The sequence below is a fragment of the Venustampulla echinocandica genome (genome assembly GCF_003357145.1).
Source record: "Venustampulla echinocandica strain BP 5553 chromosome Unknown scaffold_6, whole genome shotgun sequence".
Taxonomy (NCBI): domain Eukaryota; kingdom Fungi; phylum Ascomycota; class Leotiomycetes; order Helotiales; family Pleuroascaceae; genus Venustampulla; species Venustampulla echinocandica.
Window position 1 is genome coordinate 1417956 of NW_022474211.1, and position 23457 is coordinate 1441412.

The following is a 23457-nucleotide window of genomic DNA, read 5'->3' on the forward strand; positions in this document are numbered from 1 at the left end:
AGTGCATAGAGAACATTGCAATGATAGGAGATGATAAAAAAGTCTAGTGCTATTTGTAACTAATGCGAGTAAGACAAGAACAAGGAGGATCTTGTCCTAGATAATAGTCCAACCTCCGGAGAGCCGAAGTAACAGACAAGCTTAAGAGCGAAACCCATTGCCCTATTGGCATATACTGGAGTAGTCACTCTTCTAGTAACAGTACCACTACAAATAATTGCTCGATTGATTTGAATAGTCTATAGGTGCTTCCAATTGAACCCAGCCTTTTACAAGAAGAAAAGGTTCATGATGGCCACAGCTCCCATCTCGGCACCGACCTTGCACTATCTTCTAATATACCTTCGAACTTTCCATGTGTTAGTCCATGACATTCAGTTCAGCAATACCTAAATCTGGTCCACAGCAACAATGCATCCCTGGCAAGAAATTCTGCTTAATATTCCGATTTCATTGAAACGCCTAAGGTGGTTTACTAGAGTGTGGATGGAATTGTACACTTGCGACGCTGATACTTGTGGTAGCGCGTCCGAGAATGCGGGCATGGATGAGGTGGTTTTTATTAGCCCATAAAGATCAACAGAAGGGGCTCTTATTCTTTTCTAAAAATTCTTTTCTAGAATACAGCGCCGCCGATTATGAACACCCGTTCCTCTTCCCGTTTCACCCATTGGATCACCTGGTTTGCGCCTTGGGCTAGGGCAGCCCGCGACGAGTTCGGGCCGGCGACACAGTAGAACTCAAATACAGGAGATGTCCATGCTAGAGAGGTGCTGTCCTCGCTGACACAATGGAGGACTTTAACATGAGAGTGTTTTGCGTGCGTTGAAGCATGCAAATTATGATAGAGGCTCATTAGTCTAGATTTATTTGTTAGCCTCAGATACGGAAGACATATCAAAACCTGGAATTAAAGTATAGACCTACCTTCTCCGCGTAAGAAGACTGTTAAAGTGTGGAGAGAATGATGGCATAGCAAATTGAACATTGGCACGTGATTTGTATAGGAAATGTCGCAGTTGAGTTCCAGGGGCAATGTCGGTTATGCGTGGGCGTCCCTGGCGTACAGCGGTTTTTATAATGTTCATGCTTCCGTTCTTGTCCAATTGGTGGACAACATCATCTCGCATCTGCTTGAGCTCAAAAAAGGCTTCTTTGTCCGCGCTGATGAGAAGTACGGCAATCTCATCTTCTCGGCGGCCATCAGCAGTCGAGGGTCGCTCATTTGGGGATTCCGTGTCATCCAGAGCGCTCAAGAAGCTGACATACATGTAAAGATAACCCTTGTTGTTGAACCCTGGAAGGCATAAAGGTATCCAATTTTCTCCCCCACCATCCCTCACACTTCCGGCTTCGAATAACATATTGAAAATTAGTTGTAGATCACTTGGATGGAGTGAGTGCCTCTTTGGTCTGATAACACTAACAAGCCTTCCTCCTGCAACTATCAGACCGTAGAGGAGTCTGTCTGTGCGTGTTCTCAAGAGGGTATTGTTGATTGTGTGTCTCTGGGACTTTCTGATTTTTAAGCATTCTAGGGCTGAGAGCAGGCTGGACGCGGAGCCCTTCGTGAAAGTGTCTGCTAAGGACGATAATAAGCCCTCCGTTCCTTCTAATGGCCTGCGAAGATCCGTATTGGGGCGATTTGTAAAGAGTTGCGTCAAGGTGGGGAGCGTCAACGTTGAAAGAATCTGCATATATAATGCTTCTAATTGGGATCGAAGCTGGGAATCGCTTTCTCCAAGCTTGCTTATCGCCACAAAGTAGAGTGGACCATCAGTCATCACCACGAATCTCGTGCCACCCGCAGTAAACCCCATTAATGGGTCTTCCGCTTCCTGATAAAAGGAGATAATGGTTTGTATTATCCCAATGTAGCCATTGACTAAATTTTGATCTCCATGCCTGCTGTATATGGGCTTTCCAGCTGAGGATAGAATCAAGTAATGCTTCAATTTTGATTTCCATTGACACAGGACTTCCTCTAGGGAAGCAATCAGCGCCAGTCCTTGATAATCTGGAAGGAAATTTACCTTCATTGCCTTTCTTACTATCCACGACCTCAATATCATCAAACTCGTGCTCGAAATTCTGCAACGAGGGCTCTTCGTAGTTCACCGTCTCAAATGGATTCACAGTATCCGCCTGGGCACTTAGGAGTTGCCACGCAGGGCTATTCGAATTAAGACCCTCATTTAGTAGACTTGCAAGATCTCCATTCGCTCTTAAAGTTGGGGCATAGCTCATAACGCTCGTGCTATCGTCAAATTCGCTCCCACTGCGGCTGACCTTCCTACTTGGCGTACTCTGGCCTGGAGAAAGTCCCGGCACCGGTACTGATTCAGACACTGACCGGCTCGCCGGTGTTGGAAAGGTTCCCCTGGAGCCATCGGGAAATGAGAGAGTTTGTATATCTACTGATGAAACCGCTGTCGTAGGTTTTGACTGTAATGCAGATCGTTTGCTCGGGGAGAGGGGTGTATTTGGACGGTCTGCACCTTGGAGGAGAGATGGCCGCGGAGGAAGAGGAGGCCGTCCTTCCTCACTACCATTTTGCCTCTCAAGATCATTCTCTGGCGTGGGATTTACCCCAGAGGTGCCCGGTTGTCGTTGGTGTCCTGACTCTGCTCCCTCTGAGGCGTCGTGCTCACCATCTAACGTCATTGCCCCAACGGACTCATTCTCGCCCTCTGACTCTCCCTTCACTAGTTGCCGTGTAGAAATTGCTTTATAAGTTTGTTCATCTGAATGTGAGCTACGTTGGACTTGGGAGCCTCGCATGAAATTCGTATAGGGAAATAGAAAGTTGACGTTGATAGCGCGTCATTGTTCCGACAGGGTCCGCTGTGGGGCTTAGCGGTTCCTTACATACCCCCGAATGCCTAATAATAATAAAGCTACAGGAACCCTCGTTCTAGCAGTACTCGCAGGCATTAGCGAATGCGCTTCCGACGTACCTCTAGGCACCTTGGAAGAGGACACACAGCGGCGGGAGCGAGGACATCGATATTATTATAGAAGTCCGCAGCTCTTCTTCAACAAAACACTCGATATGCTCTGTATTCTCTGCTCTGCGACGCCTTGCAAGAAAAATGGCCCCCCTTGAGCAGAGCTCAGGGCGCCAGTCCGCATCTCCAACCGGCTCCGGGAGGGATTCACCAATTCCCAAAAGATGGACAACAGGTAAATTGCCGCTGCCCTAACTTAGAATCTTTTGGGTCAGGACTAACCGGCGGTGTTAGATGATCCTCCTAATAAAGACAAAGCATTTCGCAGATATGCCTCGGGCGTCGAGAGATCACTCTCCCTGTTCGATACCGCGCTGCAGGAATGGGCAGACTACATTTCATTTCTTGGGCGATTATTGAAGGTCTTTGGTGCTCAAAGTCTCTTCCCAAGGAAGTTGCTGAAATTCTGTTATAGTCTCTTCAGGCGCACCCTCCCACGGTTATTACTGTCCCCTCGAAAGCCATTGTCGCAAAACGACTTGCACAGTGCTTGAACCCCTCCCTCCCTTCCGGCGTACACCAGAAAGCTCTCGAAGTCTACGCCTACATCTTTTCGATGATAGGTAAGGATTCTCTTGCTAGAGATCTGCCTTTATACCTCCCCGGGTTGTCGTCTACGCTGTCCTTCGCATCTCTCACCGTTCGGTCCCCATTCCTTGAACTACTCGAAAAGTACCTGCTCAAACTCGATTCCCGATCCCTTCGACCTGCTCTTAAAGCCATTATACTCTCGGTATTGCCTGGACTTGAGGAGGAGACAAGTGAGGATTTTGAACGCACTATAACGCTGCTTGATGGGTTCAAGCATGCCGTTAGGCCGTCAAACAGTGATGATCTCGGGCAGAATCATAATAGTGGAGATGGGTACTTTTGGCAATGTTTCTTCCTTGCGGCCATTACAAGCAATGGGCGCCGGCTTGGTGCTTTAGCCTACCTGCTCCGAAACCTACCAAAACTTGGTCAACCGCTTGCCCATGATGGAGCGAACACTGCTGCCAATGGGTCGAACAAGGGGGACACCGGCTTGGATCCTGGACGCCTGGCCGAACTCGTGACATCTCCAGAACCCGGACTACTCCTCAGATGTTTTGCCGCTGGATTAGCTGATGAACAGTTGTTGATTCAACGCGGGTTCCTGGATCTCCTGGTTACACACCTTCCGCTGCACTCCCAAGTCCTACAAAAACGAGTGAAGAAGGAAGATTTAGAGCTTCTTATAACAGCTGCCGCAGGTGTAGTTACTCGTAGAGATATGAGCCTTAATAGACGCCTGTGGACATGGTTATTGGGTCCCGAGCCTGTTCATAACGATTCCGAGGGTGGGCCAGAGTCGCCTGCTTCGGTGACAGCAAGCTCCCATGGGTCTCACCCATCGTCGCCGACCCATTACTTCGAACAGTTCGGGTTACGGCCGTTAACTAACGCTCTTCTAAAAATGATTCAACAGGATCCTATTAACCCTGTTGACAGACCGAGGCCTTTCCGAATTTGCCTTTCTCTAATGGACAGGTGGGAAATTGGTGGCCTTGTTGTGCCGGATATATTCTTGCCTATCGTCAGCAGTGTCCAGAAATATAAAACCCAAGCGAGTAGTAAAACTGAATTCTCTGAAGTACTTCGCAGTGCGAGTGTCTTCTTTGATGGCGTCGAGAGTGGCCTAATCTGGAGAGAAATTGTTGGCTTAATCGCTCAGGCTATTGGAACTGACAAAGCCACAGCTACGGAAAGAATAAACAATCTCTCACTGGTCAATTTCATCATCGCTCATTTTAATGTTCGGGAGGAAGAGATGCTCATGGTACATGCCCCTTTAACGACCTTAACAATATTGAGCATGTTGGAAGACACTCGAGGAAAAAATGGGAAAGAGCATGAGTATGTTGGGGTATCCCCGGAGGTGTCCAAGATGGCTTTAAGCATCGCAATGGATCTTATCGATCTCGCCCCAGACCGCGCCTTTCAAACCCGGCCGTCAACGAGCCAATCTCTTTCCACTACCGATGACGGAGAAGCGGCACGAACTATAGCGAACGCAGAGATACTCGAAAATATCAAAGCATTTTACACTGAAGACCAAGGGAATCTTGACGCTATTGGACCCCCTTTCTCATCCCGTGACGTGAGCGAGCTCCTCACGAGGAAAGCTGTTAGCATCACCAGCCAAGACCTATCTGGGCCAACCCCAAGTGTTGATGCGGGAATGAAGAGCAAGCTTTTAATGATGGTGTTATCAAAGATACCCAGGGTCAAGAGTCTTGATATCACAACAGTCATCTCATCTATGCACAGCAGCCTGACCGTCTCTTCGCCAGTGCCATTTATAGTTTTTACGTCAATTACGTCTCTTGCAACCAACCTTTACTCCGCATCCTACATATCTGCAACTGATCTATCAAATCTGGTAGACCCGCTTGTGCGCCTAGCTTGGTCTTATTTATCAGCATCGCAGCCCAAGTACCATGTAGAGACTGTCCGATGTCTTTGGCAACTACAGACGAGCTTGTCGCCGTCAAATCGAGAGATTGAATCGGCAATTTGCTCCCTCATGGTGGAGCGTGATGTTGGAGGAACTTTTGCCGTTCGAGATGCTGATTCCGGCCGGCGCTTTGGCGTGCTATGGACGCACACGCTCCAGGATACCGGCCACTCGGACCAGAAGGGGCGCAAGTCTTCTAACACTGAAGCTAAGGGCCCAATCCGCCTATCTGGTATTGAGAACTATGGGATGATGCTTTCACGGCCTCTCTTTTTACTCCTCGATTCACTGCTGGACAAACATACCCAACTCTTCCAGACCATGGAGACGTGGCTACAAACCCTCGTGGGTATTGAGAAGTATGTGGTATAATATGACGTCGGCTATTGAACCCTACTGACAAAGTGCAGGCTTTTTTATCTGCTTATATCCAAATTCTTAAAATTCGAGTTTCTTCATACAGCTTCCGAGAGCGGCCCCAGTAGCTTAGATGGCCCTATACGGATATATACCCAGGAAGATGATTTAGATGGGTGCTCATATTATATTCGGACGCTATCCAATGTTCTACAGTGCTCTTCTGCTCATGTATGGGTGGTGCTTGCTGAAAATACGATCGCCCCCGATACAAATTACACCGCATTATCCAGTATTAGTGAGTATCCCAACCCTACTCTAGAGTAATTTCTGACAAATTCAGCTGGACGTGATGGCGAGGTCACCTTACTAGAGTTTTTCTTGCAAGTTTGTTTACGAGCAATATCTGGAAGACATGGCCCACAAAGCGCCAGTTTAGAACTAGTTAAAAAGTTTCAGCTGACGGCCTTGACCACCCTCCAACAAATTCTCCGAAGTCCAAGTTCCTTACAGCTTGCAGATCTCCAGCTGGAGCATATCCTTATTGATCGCCTAACTAAATCTCTAGATGAACCGGATTCTTCTTCCATTCAAGACCTATTGTTAAAGGTGTTGTATATCTCGCTGGAGATCAGGAGTGCCTCTGCATTCGTTGCTGCTCCCCCAACCCCAACAATAGAGCACAAGCGCCCAAGTGCTCAAGACACACCCCACAACCCAAGGCTCTCTATCTCAACGGACCGTACAGATCCACACCCGCCTCCAAGGGTTCCTCCGCCACCGCCCGCCCTTATCAATTGCCTCCAGGCGGGGTTTGCTGCATCCAGCAGTAGGCCAGTCTTAGATAACTGGATTAGCTTTCTTACCAAGTGCTTACCCCTATACTCGGATACCATTTTCCAGATCCTCATACCGTTAGTGGAAACGTTTTGCCGTCAAATTGAACGGACATTCAGAAGCCTTCAGACAACTTTTAAAGAGCCAGGCCTGGATACCGCGAGGCCCGTTGCGCCCGAGTCGACCTTGATCTCTCTATTAAATGGTCTTGAGAATGTTCTTGCACGAGGGCATGACCATCTGCTCCATGACGAACTTAAGACACCAGCGATGAAGAATCCAGACCAAGCTCAAGGTTTCTTCGGGAATATGGTCTCGAATGTATTCACGTCCGAGGCACCTCAGGCTAGGAGTGCGTCTGCTAATAATCGACTGACTGTTCTGCTGTCATTCCAAGATGCTGTCCGCATATGCTTTCTCATTTGGTCCTGGGGAGGAGCAGACGGGGCCCGCCAGGATGTAGAATCCTCTGCTTCGTTCAACTATACTTCATTGCGGATGAGGAACCGAGCCCGCAGACTCCTGGAACATCTTTTTGCTGCAGAAACTTTAGAGTGTTTGGAGACTGTCGTGGACATGTGGCAAAAGTCTTTGGCTAGCGAACAAGGCTCGAAGTCCATGGTCGTTTTCAATCTTCTTCACGTCCTTGACGGCTCGAGACCAAAGCACACAATCCCCGCTATCTTCAATGCCATCTACAGTCGTAGTAACCCGTCTGCGCTAGATCCTGCTCGAAAGTCAACGTTGACTTCATCGCTCAATGACACCGATTTGGTGATATTCCTAGTTGAATATACCCGCTCCTTGGAAGACGATACGATGGACGAAATCTGGGTGGATTGCATGACATTCCTAAAGGATTTATTAACGAATCCATTTCCGCATAGGCAGACCCTACCAAGTCTACTAGAATTCGCGGCAATCTTGGGGGAGAAAGTCGATAATACTAACTTTGGGGAGCAACGGAAGATGCGCAGAGACCTTGCCGTACGATCATTGTCGATTATTTGAAGGGCTCAAACCGCTAACACTATAATAGGATCTTTTTCTCAGGTTACTCACGGCGATATTCACAACTAGGCCCATGGGCTTCTTGGAGACAACCTCCGATGCCGTCGACCGCTCAACCTCAGCACCCCAGCGGACATTGGCCAGATCTGACGATATTGTCAGTATTCTGGCCTCTATTGCATCTAACCTTCCCAAGATCCTTGTTGAGCCTGACCGAGTGCTTTCGGCTGCGAATATAATATCTACTAGTGTCATCGGACCAACTTTCAAATCCAAAGCCTTTCCAGACAATGTCTCGAAAAGCACATTGGTACTCCTTTATCAATTAAGCAGGCTACCGAATACCCACAAAGCCTGGAAAAAGGATGTTGCCGACGCGTTCAACGATTCAAAGTTCTTTTCTACTGCGCTGTCACTTGTTGACAGTGACTGGCTACCACTATTGAAACAATGGACATTAGGGGAGAAAGAGCGCATGCCCGAGCTGCTCTCGCGAATGCAAGCTCCCACCACTGCGGGGATAGTCTTTGGTGTCGGAGCTACATCAGCAAGACTTGAAGCAGACAGAAAGACCCAACTTAATCTACGACGTGTCGCTACACTTGTACTAGCCACCACCGATGATAATTTCGTCGCCGACCTGCCAGTAATACAGGAGAAGATGGTAGAACTTCTGCTCGCGACGACAACATCCTCGCCATCTTCAACCACCCGAGCAGACGTCTATCTTTTACTTCGCGCGCTAGCCCTCAAAACATCCGCTGTCCACCTCGCAACTCTATGGCCAATTATCAACGCCGAATTACACGCGGCGATCTCCTCCATCGTAGCGCCTGATCACAGCGCAGCTTCCGACACCTATACCAACATCTCGATCCTCCAAGCATGTAAACTGCTAGATACTTTACTATGCATCGCTCCCGACGACTTCCAACTTCTAGAATGGCTTTTTATCACCGATACAATTGACGCCGTATACCGACCATCCCAATTCCATCCCATCGCACTAGCAGATGCAATATCCGAAGAACTGGGCTCAACGGCGTCGGCAGCAGCCATACAAACCGAAGTTTCAGCGATGCAAACATCGCAAAGCCCTACCCGCAAGCCATTAATAGGTCCGGGTGGCATTAGTGACGAGGGCAATTGGGAGAGAAGGGACGAGCTGGTTGCGAAGGTGTTGCGACCGTTCTTTGGCCAGTTGAGCATTTTTGCGTTTGAGAGCACGTATTCTATGGGCGCACCGGATTGGGAGGCTTGTAGGATGGGGGTATTAAAAGACTTGTTTGACGAGCGAACTATTGTTAAGGCCTTGTAGAAGACATATCATTTTCATTGCCATATAGGTTATTGGTTTTGATTCTGCTTCTTCGCTATGAAATAAATATTAGAAACAACACTTGCTTTTTCTAAGTGATTTTAATTAAGTTTGACATAACCACAATGCCTTGATTTACATGCACACCGGCTAAAACATTAGAGAAGTTGGGTTGACGGAATGGCTGAATGCGTTCTATGCAAGGTGCTCGCTCGTAGCCAATACGTTGATTTGCTCTAACCTATCTGAGAAACCCAAAGTGATGCCCAACTTAATGCTAATGCCGTCCTGCCTCAGGACAAACGTCGACGATGTGCAACAAAAAAAACTGCTCGAAAATCCCCGATTCGACTCCTGAGGCTTCAAGGCACTATTTCCTCACCGGGAAAGACTTCAAGAGAAAACACCCCCAAACTATCACTTATCAATTTCTTGCGAAGACGCAGCGGGGATATAAGCTACAAGCGCCTTACTAGCACCCTCCATGCAATACTGTACAACCTCTACTTTCTCACCCGGTGGCGCTAATTTGGCGATTTGCCTTAGATCGCTGGTTCGGGGGAGATAGAGCGCCGAGTCCATCATTTTGCAAGCGTCGTGGATGGCTTGCACGGAATAGGGGAGCATGGTTTTGAGGTTGAAAACTTTATCGCTGCGGTATCCTGGGCCGCCCCACGGTGGGGAGGCAAAGATGACAGTTTTAGACAGGTCGATAGATGAATCTTGAGATGAGAGGTAGTCGAAACAATCGGCGTTGATCCATGTTATCTGGGAGGATACCCCGTAGATGTATGCGTTATGTTGAGCGCAGGCGATGACTGAGGGGTTCTTTTCGATCGCGATGACAGTTGTCCAGCGGCCAGAGAGAGCGAAGGCGATGGCATTTCCGCCGGCACCGGCAAATATGTCTATTATTGTTGTTTTCGATGGCGGGGTGCGAGTTGTGAGATCAGAGGCTACTTTACTATTTATTATTAGTCAGTGATAGACATTGTTCGGTGATGGGACCACCTACTTCGCAACAGGCTCGGGAGTGACCCCAAACCAGGCATCGTCGGTCATGTGGATCCCATCATCATATGCAGTCCAAATGCTGTATCTTTGGTCCCAGTATCTAGAGGTATATTAATAATATATAGATGGTAATGGATTTACTTGTACTTACTTTTGAATATCCCACGGGACCTCTTTCCGTTGTTGGTAATGATGGCATTCATCTGTGAGCGGAAATATGGTTTCCTCCTCTAAATCCATATTATCTTCTTGCGGGCTTTGCTTCTTTGTAGAGTTATTTGAGTTTCCTGTTTCTCCTGTGCTGGATTGATTGCGGGACTTCTCATTACTTGGACTCTTTGCCATTTTGGTGAATCGATTCCACCTATTGTAGGATACTTGACCTTCTGATAGTAACTCTGCTGAATGACTTTCAAATATCTTTTCAATCGAGCCTCGGTCAGGGTTTCCAGTCTAGAAGTTGTTTGTTTGCCAGCGACAGACTGAAAAACGCGCTGACGAGGTTCCAGAGAGTCTTTTAGGTTTCTTCAGACTGCCAATCTTGCTTTTCTTGGCGTGTTTATCTTTCCGGTTTAATGGATATCTGAGCTCATGAAGTCTCTGCCGATTTCCGCCGAAAACAAGTCCCTGGGGAATTAAGGCCTGATTGCGCAGTTGAGATTCTGATTGCAAAGCGTGCTTGTGATAGAATATCCTTCCAGTCCTTTGGATTTGATCTCAACTTTAGAACAGAACGTTGTTGGGTTCAAAGCGCAATGAAAAACTTCTAATAGCAGTGCCAGCTGCCCCTAACCTGCGTTTGGGTCAGCCAGGCTCAACCATAAAATGGCTCTGAGAAAACGGGGCTGATTAAGGGACGACGACTGCAAGATATAACGGGCAAAATACACCAAACATTACAAACACGCACTCTATCTTCCCTCGCTCATACGCACTTACCGAATAAACTACTCTTCGGTTTATTATCAGAGTCTTATTGTCGCCAACGCTGGACTTAAACTTCGAGGAAAGGAAGTTCCGATTGGGTTTATTTCACGTGATGACGCAGCTGAAGCTTGGACCAACAAGGCTGAAGCGACCAGATTGCTGGAGCTTCAACGACTCCAACTCACTCTCCCTAAGAAACATTCCAAGGCAACCTAGTCATAATAAATCAACGAGGCAAACCTATATTTGAAAATATGTTCAACGCTCTCAATCGTTTTATTTCGCGCTTAGACGCGGAATCACCAACTCAGAACTCCACCCATGGAGCTTTTGGTTTCCAGGTGCTTCGCAACAAGTCTCCAGAGCTAGCCATTGAGCCCTGGTTTGATTTTATTGTTGGTATCAATGGCCGGATGATTGTATGTTTCTATTATGCCCTGCTCTGTTGGCACTTTTGATTAATAGGATTAGGACGATTCTGACCCAAGCCTGTTCGCCCAAGAAGTTCGCAATTGCGCAGGAAGCACCGTTACCCTAGGGATATGGAGTGCAAAGGTAAATAAGTCGGTAATTTTAATTACAATTAGTTAGATGCTAACGGTATAACCAGGGCCAACGTACAAGAACCCTTCATATTCCCGTTCCTGCCGACCAACCATCACTGGGCATCTCACTGCAATGGACCTCACTCGCCGCCGTCACTAATATCTGGCATATCCTCGACGTGCCAGCCAACTCACCAGCCGACCTTGCAGGATTACTCCCCTACAGCGACTATATTCTGGGCACGCCAGAAGGCGTCTTGCACGGAGAGAGCGGCCTTGGTGAGCTGGTAGAAGACCACATTGGCCGGCCATTACGGCTATATGTCTACAATAATGAATATGATGTTACTAGGGAAGTCACGATTCATCCAAGCAGAGAATGGGGTGGAGAGGGTGCGCTGGGGTGTGTTTTAGGGTACGGTGCTTTACACAGGTTGCCGGCACCACTCAGCGGGCCGCTTGCTGGACCAGGGGAGACGCTATTCGAGACGGAGAATGCTCGGTTTTCAAATGAGGAGAACCGGTCACTTTCTGCGGCGGGGAGTGGACAGTTTTTCGTTCCTACGACGGTAGCTTCAGAGCCAGGGAGCTTTTTGGTTCCGGCACAGTTGGGAACTCCTCCGCCGCCTACTAGCACCAGGAAAAAGGATAAGAAGCATGGACATGGCCATGGCGGTAATAAGGCCCTGGACGACTATTTTACGGAGGGAGAGAAGAAGAGTAGGGAGCTGGATCATGCTCCGAGTGCTAGGAACACCCCGCCTCCCCCTCCTAAAGCTGGGGGTGGTCCGCCAAAGGCTGGCGGGCCACCTCCTCAAGCGGAGGCTGCAAAAGATACCCAAGATGCGAATGATAGCGGCGTAGACTAGTGGGATGAATGTTTAGAAATCTTTGGTTATTTGCGGAGCCTTTTAGATACCATATGCAATCGCAGGACTTAGCACCCCAAAACATATCCTTGAATTTTTCCTACTCCTACATTTTGCCCGGAGAATAACACCCTTCCTAACCTGCTAGTATACAGATACCTAATTGATGAAGTTCACGCAGAAGAAATGCAAGATCAAGCTCCCAAACACGTAGTCCGCAAACGCCCTACAACCATTCAAGTTAGCACGAGTCCCCATTTCAAACACTAAGTTGATTCCTCTTACCTCTCATGAGAAACCTCCTTAAACTCGGCCTTATTCTCCACATTCGTCTGTATCCGCAACGAAGCTGCATCACTATCCGTCAGCCATCTATACACCCAGTCCCGCAATTTCTATACATACCAGTCAAAACGAACTGTCCAACCGCAGCCGAGAACCCAGAAAGAAACGCATTGAACGGCTAGAACTCCACATCAGCAAACTTGTTCTCCTAATCTCATTTGTATATCCGAAAACGGATTCGCGGAAGGTAGCGAAGGGATGCGTACGTAGTTGCCAGCAATCACACAGTATACGAACTGCAGCACGCCCACCACGACCAGGAACGCCATGAATGTATCAATCAGCTTCGTCCGCTGTGGCGTCTTGTCGAGGTAGTTCTGCCATATCCCCACGGCGATTTCTTGCATGGATTGATGGTTGTTTTTGAGGGATGATTTGCTGGGGGTTGGGACTGGGACGGGTGTTGCTGTGGTCGTGATGGTGGCTGTTGAGGAAGGCGTTGAATCGCGGGCATTGCGTTTTGGTGCCATTGTGAAGAATCGGGATCGTGAGGAGAGGGTGAGGGTCGAGGGTTGTGGAATTTCTGGTGTTGGTAGCGGTGCTTTATGGTGCTGTATTCCGTACCTTGTGAGGCCACGAAGCTTGATGCGATGCTGAACAGCTGCGGGTGCCAAGCGATGTTGATATCGACGGGGGTGTTGCGGCCCGTCCAGGACGCCGAGGGGTAAAGTACAGACTGCCGTACATAAGGCTCCGGAGGGTATTCTAGAGCTTCAGGACAACATCCCCATCGAACTTTATTTACAGAGTGTTATATGTAAGCTTCCCGACGCCGCAACTATACTATATCTATCTATTCCTCGCGCATACTCATCTGTTTAGTGATTACTCGATCTCAATTTCAAAATGGTACGTTTGGTATCTACATTATACTTCTCAAGTACTCGTACCATATATTGAGACTCTGAACTGATTATGATCACGTCGAATAGGGCATCGAACTCCCCGCATACATCCTCGGCGCGCTGACAGCCGGCGGCGGAACAATGGGATATGTCAGGACGGGCTCTATTCCTTCTATTGTAGCTGGCGTAACAGTTGGCACATTGGTATGTACCATTGACTACTATTCTCGCTCCACCATTTGCATTGATTGATTGCCGAAGGTAGCTTGTTAACATACATAACGTATAGTATCTCTTCGGCGGCTATCGCATCCAGAACAAACAGCCATGGGGCGTTGAGCTCGCTCTGCTTGCCTCAGTTGTCCTTGCAGGCTCGTCGATTCCTCGAGCGTTGAGAACTCAGAAGCCGCTACCAGCGGGATTGAGCGCCTTGGCTTTGTACGGGCTGTATACATTTGGGAATGCATTTAGGACCAAGAAGTAGGTTGGTTGGGCAGTAAAGTAGCCTTCGTGTATTGATTGATATCTGAGTGGAATGTTCGCTGGGAGTGCGGTTTGGTTACTGAGCAAGCTTTCCAGCATTTGAAGACGTGCAAGCATTTCCTTCAAAACCACACAAATGATCGAATGACTTTTCCAATTCTGTCCCATTCTTGAACAATACCGTTTCCGTATCGTATTCTTGCATTGGATCTTGCCATCAGCTGCTAAGATGTACATCGACCGTGTCCTCGCAGCTCACCATATCTGGCGTGATATCCCCAAAACACCATCCCAATAACACCCATCAAATCAACAGTATAACTCCATGCAAGTTTGTCCTCCTTCGCCCTTCAGTATGCCTACGAATCCGGGTCCTCGTACACATATATATACATGCTCTCCGGGCACACTCATGAATTCGCATCGATATCAGCCCACTTGGCTCTAATCTGCTTGTTCTTGACCTTGGCCACCTCCCGATTCAACTTCGTCCGCTCGAGTCGCTGCGCGCGTAGACATTTATTGACGGCGGTCTTCGCATCGTTGCACATGCCCACGGCTTTCCATAGGAAGCCGCGCGCGTGGCATTCGTCGAGGAGGTCCATGACCTCTGCGCATGCTGGGGTGAAGCGTTAGCATCCTCGACAATCAATCCAGGAGTGCTGCGCCGGCGGACGTACCTGTGTTCTCACTTGTGTGGAGATGGGGATGCATGATGATGGAGTTTCCGAGGGTTCTTTTGCCTAAGACATAAATTGGGTTGAGGTTCTGGAGGAGGTGTAATCTGGGATTGTACAGCGAGGATGAGTCTTGCGATGGGCCGATTTTTGTTTGTTCGGCAAAGGGCAGGCCGTCAAGGTCCCACATCGGTTTTCGAAGCTCTGCCAAACAAACCACCTCGACCGCCCAAGCACAGCTCCGTCTTTCACAACCACAACACGCACTCTACAACCATGGCTCAACAAGTCACCCAGAAGAAGCAGCAAGGTGAGTGAATTGCAACTACAAGCTGGATGTCGTCATCATCAGAACCTAACTTCTTGGCATACAGAGCTTCAACAGCAATATGAAAACTACAAGACAGGCCTACAACAGGTAGCCTCCAAGATTGGTGACGTAGAGACGGAAGCAGAAGAGCACAGGTATGTGGTTCATGAACTGCATTTCTAAATCCACTTCCTACGCCTACTTGAACCCGGTTATTCGGTCATTGTTCACGGCGCAGATTGTTTCCACAGCCCACCCCCAAAAGCTGTATAGCTCGATCCCCTCCTTCACCGCCGGTAAGCTAACTCACCGCTTCCTGTCCACAGACTTGTTCTGGAAACTCTCGAACCCCTTCCGGCGGACCGCAAGTGCTTTCGGATGATTAATGGTGTGCTGGTGGAGCGGACGGTGAAAGATGTCGTGCCGGCGCTGAAAACAAATTCCGAGGGCTTGAAGAAGGTGCTGGAAGAGCTTATGAAGCAGTATCGGAGTAAGCAGGCCGAGATGGAGACTTGGAAGGTATGGATAATTCTGTTTCTACTTTGAGGGGGGATGTCCTGTGCTAATTGCCCTTGGATGTGTAGAAGAAGAATAATATTCAGGTTGTTGCCAACTGAAGACCCGGTTGACGGGGGATGTTGGGGTGGTTTGATATCAGCCCTAAATCTACCAAGGCCAGGGATCGACTATGGGAATGATGGCTTAATGATTATCAAGCATCAGGGCTGGGCTGCAGAGACACGTGGGCGGTGCTGTATTCCCATACTAGTGACGGCATTTCCCATTGGGCGGAGCGGTGTTGTGGAGTTGAAGGGATATTCGCAAGAAACTGCGGTAAAGTATGGAGTTTGGGGTATATGGCGGTGATATCGGCGGATGGAAAGAAAAAAAAATCTATGTACGCTCTGCCTACTTTTCCGTCTCGTCGCGGGGAAGAGAGAGGTGACACCCGGGGAGGAGGGAAGGGCAGCATTCCTGCCCGATAATGATAATAAAAATACGACTCCCGCCATGCCAGGGCCGGCCAGGCAAAAATATACAGTGTATCCCGAGCTTCAGCACGAGTACCTTTATTTTCCTGTTTCCCAAACGACGTCACACAACGCACACACGGATCGGATGGTATGGGAAAGATTATTGATACCCAGACTCCTGGGAAAAATTGATGCGTTGTACAGCCACGAGAAGTGCCAGGCCCGCGGTCATTCGGCGGCGGCTGCTGCGTTTCGGGGCCCAACAGGAAAGGCTGGCCGTCATGTACTGATGCCCTATCATGTCAGGGCTGTGCGGACGAGGGGCTGCGGCCGGCTGAGGTTCGTAGTTGAAGCGCGATGTGTTGGCCGAACCCCCCTTATCACGATTTCATGAGGGCGTACGCAGTTGGTACATGTAACATTGCGCCTTGCAGATGCAGATGCAGACGCAGGAAGATGCAGAGCAGATGCGGACTGCCTGGTGGGAGGACAAGCTGCTGGAAACTCGCAGCTTTTTTGGTCATTGGAGATCGAACTGGCTTGCACTCTGCGGACTCGGGGAGGAGTCTGAGTCTGGAGGGAGTGAGTGAGTGGTGAGAGCAAAGAGGTAAATCCAACGTCTCCCTCCACCAGGGACACTGATATCGTAGGCCGAGTAGCAAAATGGTCAAATGCCGTGTGATTCATTTATTCACTCATCATTACCTACCTACCTAGACCTTGGTTAGGCATGAAGTGAGACGGGATATACTACCTACATACGTCCACCCCGTTGGCAACCCAATCCAACCCAACCCAACCCGCTCTCTCTATCCATAGCTGTATCCGTCTGTATCTGAGACGAGAAGCTGGTATGTTGCCCACGGCAAAGCATCTACCGTGTGCGAACGTACAGATAGTAATCTGCCAATAATCATCCAGCCATCCTATCATCCAATACGAGAGCGACTGTGCCTGTAACCGACATGATAGGTTGGTCTGCTGATGGCTGGCCGGGTGAATTGACGCTGACAGGCTGGAGGAGCACGTCGTAATGGATGAATGGCTGCATTTGCATTCCCCCTCCACCAACAGAAGACCCCGTTCCTGCTCTTGTCCAGCTTCATTTTCTTCATTGGAGCGCATTCGCAAATTACGAGGACCAGTCTTTGTCTCTACCAAGTGTAAGCCTTTCACTGCAAATAAGCATACGCCGGAGCCTTGAGACGACAGGCGCATAGCTATCCCGAGAGTAAACACTGCTACAGTACACTACTGCTGTAAGCTGTACTCACTGCAGGTTGCACTGTCGTGTAGATCCACCTAGTCTCTTCGTCTCATCGTCGCTCGTCCGCCGGTTTACAACAACAACAACAAAGACCCGAACAAAGCAATTGACCCTTAACCAAGACTCCAAGCGCACCACCACCACCACCACCACGCAACAACCCCCCCAAGCAAGGCCCAAACCCTCACACCGCTCCCTCATAGCTGGCGCCCCCGAAACCAAAGCCCAAAGCTAAAGCAGGCTGCAGCGCATTCCGGCATCGTGCCTGACCGAGCCGCTGCCGTTGCCGTTGCGATTCTTACCTGATTACCTTATTCTTGTTATTGTCACACCTGCAACGGGGTCTTTACAGCACAGTCTCAGTACAGTGCGAAGTACAGCATCGCACCAATTCATCCAAACGTCGTCTGCGCCCTGCTGCTGCTGCTGCTCACCGACTATCGTCCATTGGAAGTGAACGTGAGAGTTGTCGAAGGAGGCCGAAGATCGAGTCTGCCGTGTTTGTTGACTGCGAGCGCATCGCGCATTGCGGATCGCATCGTGTCGCATCGCATCGCATCGCATCGCACGCTCCGTGTCTACTCTAATCACCGGCGACTCTACTCCACCCACGCGGCGCTCCTACTCGATCACACTACTATTTACACTACTACGACACTACAACACACTACACCACGACCACGACACCGCGACTCTCCAAACCCACCGCCAGATACACATACCGCGTCACAGTTCAACCCCACGTTCTGATCCCGCGACGACAGCAGATCCCCCCCGTTTCCCAGCTGATGCTATCCTCATGCTCCTGCTCATGCAATTGACCCTCAACGCACACCCGCCTCTGCATCTGTGTCTGTGTCTGCATCCCGCATCCGCGTTCGCATCCACATCCACGCCCTCAAAACCCTCAGAATACTCTCCGGTTTCGAAGCTACTGTATGTACGGCGACAGCCCTGCCCTTCCCTGCTCTGCCTTGCCCTGCCCTGTCCTGCTATTCCCTTTCTGCTTCCTGCTCCCTCTGCTCCCTCTACTTCCTGCTCCCTCCCTCCCTTCGTGGACACCCCCCAGGCTGATTCCTTTTACGCATACCTGCAGTTCCACTAGCTAGAAGCCTTGAGAAAGAAAAAACCCTCCTCCCACAGCCCTCTGACGATTACGAGCTCCAAGTAACGTTGGTAAACTTGCATTAGCCTTTGCCCCCCCTTACACCCATTCCATCCATTTGCACCCAACCAACTCCCCAAACCCAGCCCTGACCCCTTGCCCTCCTCCTCCTCCCCATCGGACTTCAGCCAGATCTGGATGGTGCAGGTTGCCAAAGGAGGCGTTTGCTTAGACGATCTACGCTCCGCTCTGCATCACTGCGTGTATACGTGTCGTCCAAGGAATTTCCAGAAAAGCCACATCTAAGCTCTGCACCTATCCGATAAAATAAATAGTCGACATGTCTGCAGCATCAGCGAGTCCCCCAAAGGAAGATGCTGTGGCATCGCCGGAAAACGACCAGATGAACGACCCTCAAGACCCACATGCCTCGGGACTGGGCTACGAGTTCGAGGTAAAGGAGCAGGATAGGTGGCTTCCGATAGCAAATGGTTAGTCCTGAATATCCTCTTTCTGATTTGCCTGCCTTCCCCCGCAGACCATTCGCTATTGTTCCGCATCTTGAGGCTCGCCGCGAGTGGCATCGCTTCTGACCATCGTGCGGTGCCTATTACACGCGCATGTGCTACTATACGACCAGTCATTGAGAAGTCTGATGGTGTCACCCGCGGCCATACGTCCTATCATGGCCCGCGCTTCTCCCTCCCCCTCTCCGTCTCGGTCTTCATCCCCATCCCCATCCTCGTCTCCATCCCCGTCTCCGTCCTCAGACGCTCCTCACTCGTCCAAGGGCGGGAAGCATGATGGTTATCCTGACGCTAACATTCGTAACTTTGCGCCAGTGGCCCGGATCATGAAAACCGCCCTTCCCGATAATGCAAAGATTGCAAAGGAAGCCAAAGAGTGCATGCAGGAGTGTGTGAGCGAGTTCATCTCATTTATCACAAGTGAAGGTATGTCATGTTGCGAGTTTAGACCTCCTATTGACAGTCGCTGATATTTTTCTATATAGCCTCTGAGAAGTGCCACCAAGAGAAGCGAAAGACGGTTAATGGCGAAGATATCCTATTCGCCATGACTTCTTTAGGTTTCGAGAACTATGCAGAGGCATTAAAGATCTATTTGTCGAAATACCGAGAAGTAAGTATTAGTATACTCGACGTCGAGCGAGTTACCGCGACATTCCTGTCGTCCAATGCGAGCGAATCAGAACTGACCAATCTCATAGACTCAATCGACAAGAGGCGAGAATCGACCCGGCAGCCAAGGCTATGGGGCGACAGGTGCGCCAGGCGGGGCCCAAAATGCGGCCTCGTCAGCCAACTTTGCAGGCGCGGCTGAAGGAAACAACAACATTCTTGGTGGCCCGCAAGCGGAGGGTGGCGAACACGATCCTGCTTTCCACGGAAGTCTGTACGGCGGCCAAGTCCCAACTGGACATAATGGCTCAGCAGGCGGCGACGGCTATTAAGTAGCTATCATGGTGTTTGATTCGGTCAAATATGTGGGCGTATCGGTGTTGTGTTGGCGATGACGGTGATGGGATGAACAAGAACGGTTCTTTTTCTTTGGCTGTATTGACTAAGTAGGGTAAGATCTCGGGATTCCGGGTGATGGGTTGGGAGAATGGAGGAAATTGAACCGGGATATACCAGGGGACTGTATATGAAAGAAACAGGTCAAAAAGTACGGGCGTGCGTGCTTGGTTTTGTGTTCTTTAGATTTCTTTGGCTCGTAAGAAGGGGTATACTATTCAATTAGCCTGGGGCTAGTGGAAGTGGAAGGGATTGAAGATTGGGGATGGGGATGATCTTCTGGGCGGCCGAGTGGTAGCAGGTGTAGGATACACGGTCCCAGATAACAATTGGCAATGTATTAATACTATACATTGTATTGTGGCCATTCTGTTTCTAGATTTGCTTATAACAACGCGTCGGTACTAGTGCGTCTGTTCGCCTTGTACTCTACCCCTCCTTGATACCATTAACTTAAACGGCCGTATAATTTCAATTGTAGCAGAGAAAGGTGGATGTATAAGGAGTTACCGTAGTATGCATAGCCCTTCTTATTTTATACGTCCCTAGGAAGAGGGATATGGAGGCATCCATTATGAGTTAGGCACTAGGGGAGATGGAATATATGTGGTAAAAAGGGTATGCGTGCTAGCTTCTTACTCTAGGAGTATGGGGGTTGAGATTGGAGGGTCAATGGGTTAAAACTTTAAATGTTGACTATTTATTAACTTATTGGAGGTTTTCTTAAGCATTGAATCATATTACAATGGTCTGGATCCAAGACACAAACTAGAGTCATGTCAAAAAATAGAATGCGGGGCGGGTGATCCTCGGCGAAATGAATGGAGCGGGGTCCACGTGACCCCTCTTCAGTGTCGAAACTGAAATTCTACAATTTTTATAGACGCGCACACGACACTGACCTTCAATTTACCAACTTCCAGCTCAACATCGCCACCTCACCACCTCACCACCTTCTCTACGACCAAACCCCAACATCCACGACTATCCTTTTCGACAGATGATAACTCCCAGCGCTCTCCAGTCCAGCGATTAACTCGCCCCCGTCGCATCCATGGTCGGACTCGTGCCTGCGCTGCGGGCGCCTATCCCCGCCGCTGCGTCGAAGCCCAGCAAACCACTTCTCCGACGGGCGACTCTCTCGGGCACAGTGCGCAAGGTCGATGATACGGATTTTGATTCGGATTTGATGACGTCTGCACCGCCGAGCCCAACGAAGAGGGCGCGTGTCACCTTCAATCCGAACGTTGAGGAGAAGGTCATGGCTCGCTATAATGTCCAGGGCAGGGGCTTGGAGGCCATTCGAGTGGAGGTTCGGCGGGCTATCGAGGGCTATTTGAGAGGAGATGGCGAGGCGTATGAGACTGTCAGGCTGGTGTTCGCGCCGAGCAAATATGAAGGCGAGCTGGATGAGGAGACTGAGGCTGAGGCGAGGGCCGAGATTAGGACCTATTTGATTGCGCTCACGAGATACACGTCGCTGTTGAATAATAAATGCGCCAGCTTGGTGAAGGCGGTCGTTCAGTGTGATTGGATTGGAAGGGATGAGCCGTTCGTGAAGGCTTATGTCCATTTTCTGGGCAGTCTGGCTAGTGCGCAAGGTGCGTATGTTGGCATGGTGCTTGGGATGCTGGTGGATAACTTCGCCGGAGGTAAGAATTACCCATCCTTTTATGAATAGCATTTTCTGACGTGTAGTACAGTACGCCTATCCAGCGGTCGTCTTGCGGGTTATCCTGACGTCAACCGGAATCAGCTCGCCTCCAGGGTCCATGTCGCGCTCAAATACCTGCTTAAGCTTATACCTTCTGCCAGCGGGAAACTCCCTGCGATACTTGCCAATACATTCCCGGTTGCTGAAGATTCCAAGAAGTCGCATATCAACTACATCGAGAACCTCGTCCGCCTTATCGAGTACACCCATGAGCTCAAGTCTGAGGTCTTCGCCCTAATCACCGACCGACTTGTCAAAATCGATGTACAAATGCAGAGGGATCTCGACAATATCGACGATGAGGTTACGGCTGCCATCGTCCAAGCAATCACTCTCAACCCGCAAGCAACTGAGGAAGAAGACCCGGAAGATTCGGATAGCGATGCGGAATCGGTTACAAGCGAGGAGGAATTCAACAGCGACGCCAAACAAATCAAGGAGGTTCAAGCCAATGTTGAGAAGATGGATGCCATACTTGATCTGCTCTTCACAATCTACACCCCCTACTTCACGGACCCAAATAGCATCGAAGCCGCCTCAATGTTCGAGACTCTCCTTTCCCATTTCGCCAACATAATCCTTCCAACCTATCGTTCTCGCCATACTCAATTCCTCCTCTTCCATTTCGCGCAGACAGCCGAACATCTTGTCGACCAATTCGCAGGTACCTGCGTCCAGCTAGCATTCGAATCGGGTCGACCCGCGGTTCTTAAGCAAGCAGCAGCAGCTTACCTAGCCAGCTTTGTTGCGCGCGGTGCTCATGTTGAACCTCACGTCGTTCGAACGGTTTTCGAGCTCATTGGAAATAACCTCGAGCAAATCCGGGCCGAGAATGAGCTTGCCTGCCGCGGACCGGACTTGAAGCGCTATAGTACGTTTTATGCTATGATGCAAGCCCTGTTGTATATCTTTTGCTTCAGATGGCGCGACCTTATTACATCCAACGAAATCTTGGAGGACGACGATCCGATTGCATTCTTGAGCCAAGACCTTGAGTGGACGCCCGGAATCAGAGACACCCTCCACAACGCCATTTACTCCAAGCTCAACCCACTCAAAATCTGCTCTCCACCCATCGTTGCCCAGTTCGCTCAGATCGCCCACCATCTACGATTCATGTACGTCTACCCACTCCTCGAGACCAACAAGCGGATCCGCCTCAGCCAGTTCTCCACCGCTGGAGGTGCTGGCGCGCTGCGCGATACAGGAGACGGCGGCAACAAGGAAAGCTGGCATCAGCTAGACGCATACTTCCCATTTGATCCGTACCAGCTGCCCATGAGCAAGCGCTGGGTTGAGGATGATTACGTCCAGTGGAAGGGTGTTCCGGGCCTGAATCAAGATGAGGATGACGACGATGAGAGCGCGGACGACGATGAAGACGACGATGTCGATGTTGATGACGACGATACAGCCACGGATGGCGATGACGAATAAAGCAAGCATAAGCGCGGATCTTGATCAAACTGGTGTTTTGGGCGTTTTCTTACTCTGTCTCTGAATTTTTGTTCTTCTATTTTTTGCTTTTCCTGTGGGGTTCCGGTTGGGCATAGCGATGGGGTGGATGGACCAAAAGAATGTTTTTTATTTGACCTGGTGTTTTAAGAGCGTAAGCGCGCTGAGGATTAATGCTCCCCCGGTTTATTTCGAGCTGGCATTTGGAGGCGTTTGGTAGTAATTGCATTAGGGGGGGGGGCTGCGGATATGACATTTAAGTCACCGGGGATGAATGGATGAGATACCGTGGAGGATTTGCTTGATCATGAGCGAGAGATAGCAAGTTTGTTTTCAGATTTTTGCGAGTACTACACAAGATATATAGCAGAGGGATCCTTTGATA

At 49.6% G+C, this 23457-nt stretch overlaps 11 protein-coding genes across 11 annotated transcripts; 7 read left to right on the forward strand and 4 right to left on the reverse strand.

Annotated features, from left to right (window-relative positions):
• Window positions 1-616: 616 nt before the first annotated feature.
• Window positions 617-2781, reverse strand: BP5553_07877 (Vacuolar fusion protein mon-1; the record flags this gene model as incomplete). The annotated part of the gene is made up of 3 exons (XM_032016500.1): window positions 617-860; window positions 928-1984; window positions 2034-2781. 3 exons carry the CDS (start codon window positions 2779-2781, stop codon window positions 617-619), a joined length of 2049 nt encoding a protein of 682 aa, XP_031867731.1.
• Window positions 2782-3092: 311 nt separating this feature from the next.
• BP5553_07878 (Cellular morphogenesis regulator) lies at window positions 3093-9007 on the forward strand (the record flags this gene model as incomplete). The annotated part of the gene is made up of 6 exons (XM_032016501.1): window positions 3093-3183; window positions 3243-3370; window positions 3424-5843; window positions 5895-6139; window positions 6185-7665; window positions 7718-9007. 6 exons carry the CDS (start codon window positions 3093-3095, stop codon window positions 9005-9007), a joined length of 5655 nt encoding a protein of 1884 aa, XP_031867732.1.
• A 417-nt stretch (window positions 9008-9424) lies between these two features.
• Window positions 9425-10366, reverse strand: BP5553_07879 (RNA methylase family protein-like protein; the record flags this gene model as incomplete). Its single annotated transcript, XM_032016502.1, has 3 exons — window positions 9425-9971; window positions 10023-10121; window positions 10173-10366. 3 exons carry the CDS (start codon window positions 10364-10366, stop codon window positions 9425-9427), a joined length of 840 nt encoding a protein of 279 aa, XP_031867733.1.
• Window positions 10367-11202: 836 nt separating this feature from the next.
• Window positions 11203-12362, forward strand: BP5553_07880 (Uncharacterized protein; the record flags this gene model as incomplete). Its single annotated transcript, XM_032016503.1, has 3 exons — window positions 11203-11367; window positions 11420-11503; window positions 11559-12362. The coding sequence occupies 3 exons, from the start codon at window positions 11203-11205 to the stop codon at window positions 12360-12362; spliced, it is 1053 nt and encodes a 350-aa protein (XP_031867734.1).
• A 159-nt stretch (window positions 12363-12521) lies between these two features.
• Window positions 12522-13177, reverse strand: BP5553_07881 (Dolichyl-diphosphooligosaccharide--protein glycosyltransferase subunit OST2; the record flags this gene model as incomplete). The annotated part of the gene is made up of 4 exons (XM_032016504.1): window positions 12522-12588; window positions 12648-12711; window positions 12768-12825; window positions 12914-13177. The coding sequence occupies 4 exons, from the start codon at window positions 13175-13177 to the stop codon at window positions 12522-12524; spliced, it is 453 nt and encodes a 150-aa protein (XP_031867735.1).
• Window positions 13178-13553: 376 nt separating this feature from the next.
• BP5553_07882 (Uncharacterized protein) lies at window positions 13554-14036 on the forward strand (the record flags this gene model as incomplete). The annotated part of the gene is made up of 3 exons (XM_032016505.1): window positions 13554-13556; window positions 13640-13756; window positions 13842-14036. 3 exons carry the CDS (start codon window positions 13554-13556, stop codon window positions 14034-14036), a joined length of 315 nt encoding a protein of 104 aa, XP_031867736.1.
• A 409-nt stretch (window positions 14037-14445) lies between these two features.
• On the reverse strand, window positions 14446-14749 carry BP5553_07883 (Uncharacterized protein; the record flags this gene model as incomplete). The annotated part of the gene is made up of 2 exons (XM_032016506.1): window positions 14446-14654; window positions 14716-14749. The coding sequence occupies 2 exons, from the start codon at window positions 14747-14749 to the stop codon at window positions 14446-14448; spliced, it is 243 nt and encodes an 80-aa protein (XP_031867737.1).
• Window positions 14750-14988: 239 nt separating this feature from the next.
• BP5553_07884 (uncharacterized protein) lies at window positions 14989-15639 on the forward strand (the record flags this gene model as incomplete). Its single annotated transcript, XM_032016507.1, has 4 exons — window positions 14989-15022; window positions 15087-15177; window positions 15349-15541; window positions 15607-15639. 4 exons carry the CDS (start codon window positions 14989-14991, stop codon window positions 15637-15639), a joined length of 351 nt encoding a protein of 116 aa, XP_031867738.1.
• Window positions 15640-18708: 3069 nt separating this feature from the next.
• On the forward strand, window positions 18709-19172 carry BP5553_07885 (uncharacterized protein; the record flags this gene model as incomplete). The annotated part of the gene is made up of 2 exons (XM_032016508.1): window positions 18709-18859; window positions 18907-19172. 2 exons carry the CDS (start codon window positions 18709-18711, stop codon window positions 19170-19172), a joined length of 417 nt encoding a protein of 138 aa, XP_031867739.1.
• Window positions 19173-19221: 49 nt separating this feature from the next.
• BP5553_07886 (uncharacterized protein) lies at window positions 19222-19839 on the forward strand (the record flags this gene model as incomplete). The annotated part of the gene is made up of 3 exons (XM_032016509.1): window positions 19222-19321; window positions 19381-19508; window positions 19597-19839. 3 exons carry the CDS (start codon window positions 19222-19224, stop codon window positions 19837-19839), a joined length of 471 nt encoding a protein of 156 aa, XP_031867740.1.
• A 1118-nt stretch (window positions 19840-20957) lies between these two features.
• Window positions 20958-23054, forward strand: BP5553_07887 (RNA polymerase I-specific transcription initiation factor-like protein rrn3; the record flags this gene model as incomplete). Its single annotated transcript, XM_032016510.1, has 2 exons — window positions 20958-21555; window positions 21607-23054. The coding sequence occupies 2 exons, from the start codon at window positions 20958-20960 to the stop codon at window positions 23052-23054; spliced, it is 2046 nt and encodes a 681-aa protein (XP_031867741.1).
• Window positions 23055-23457: the final 403 nt, after the last annotated feature.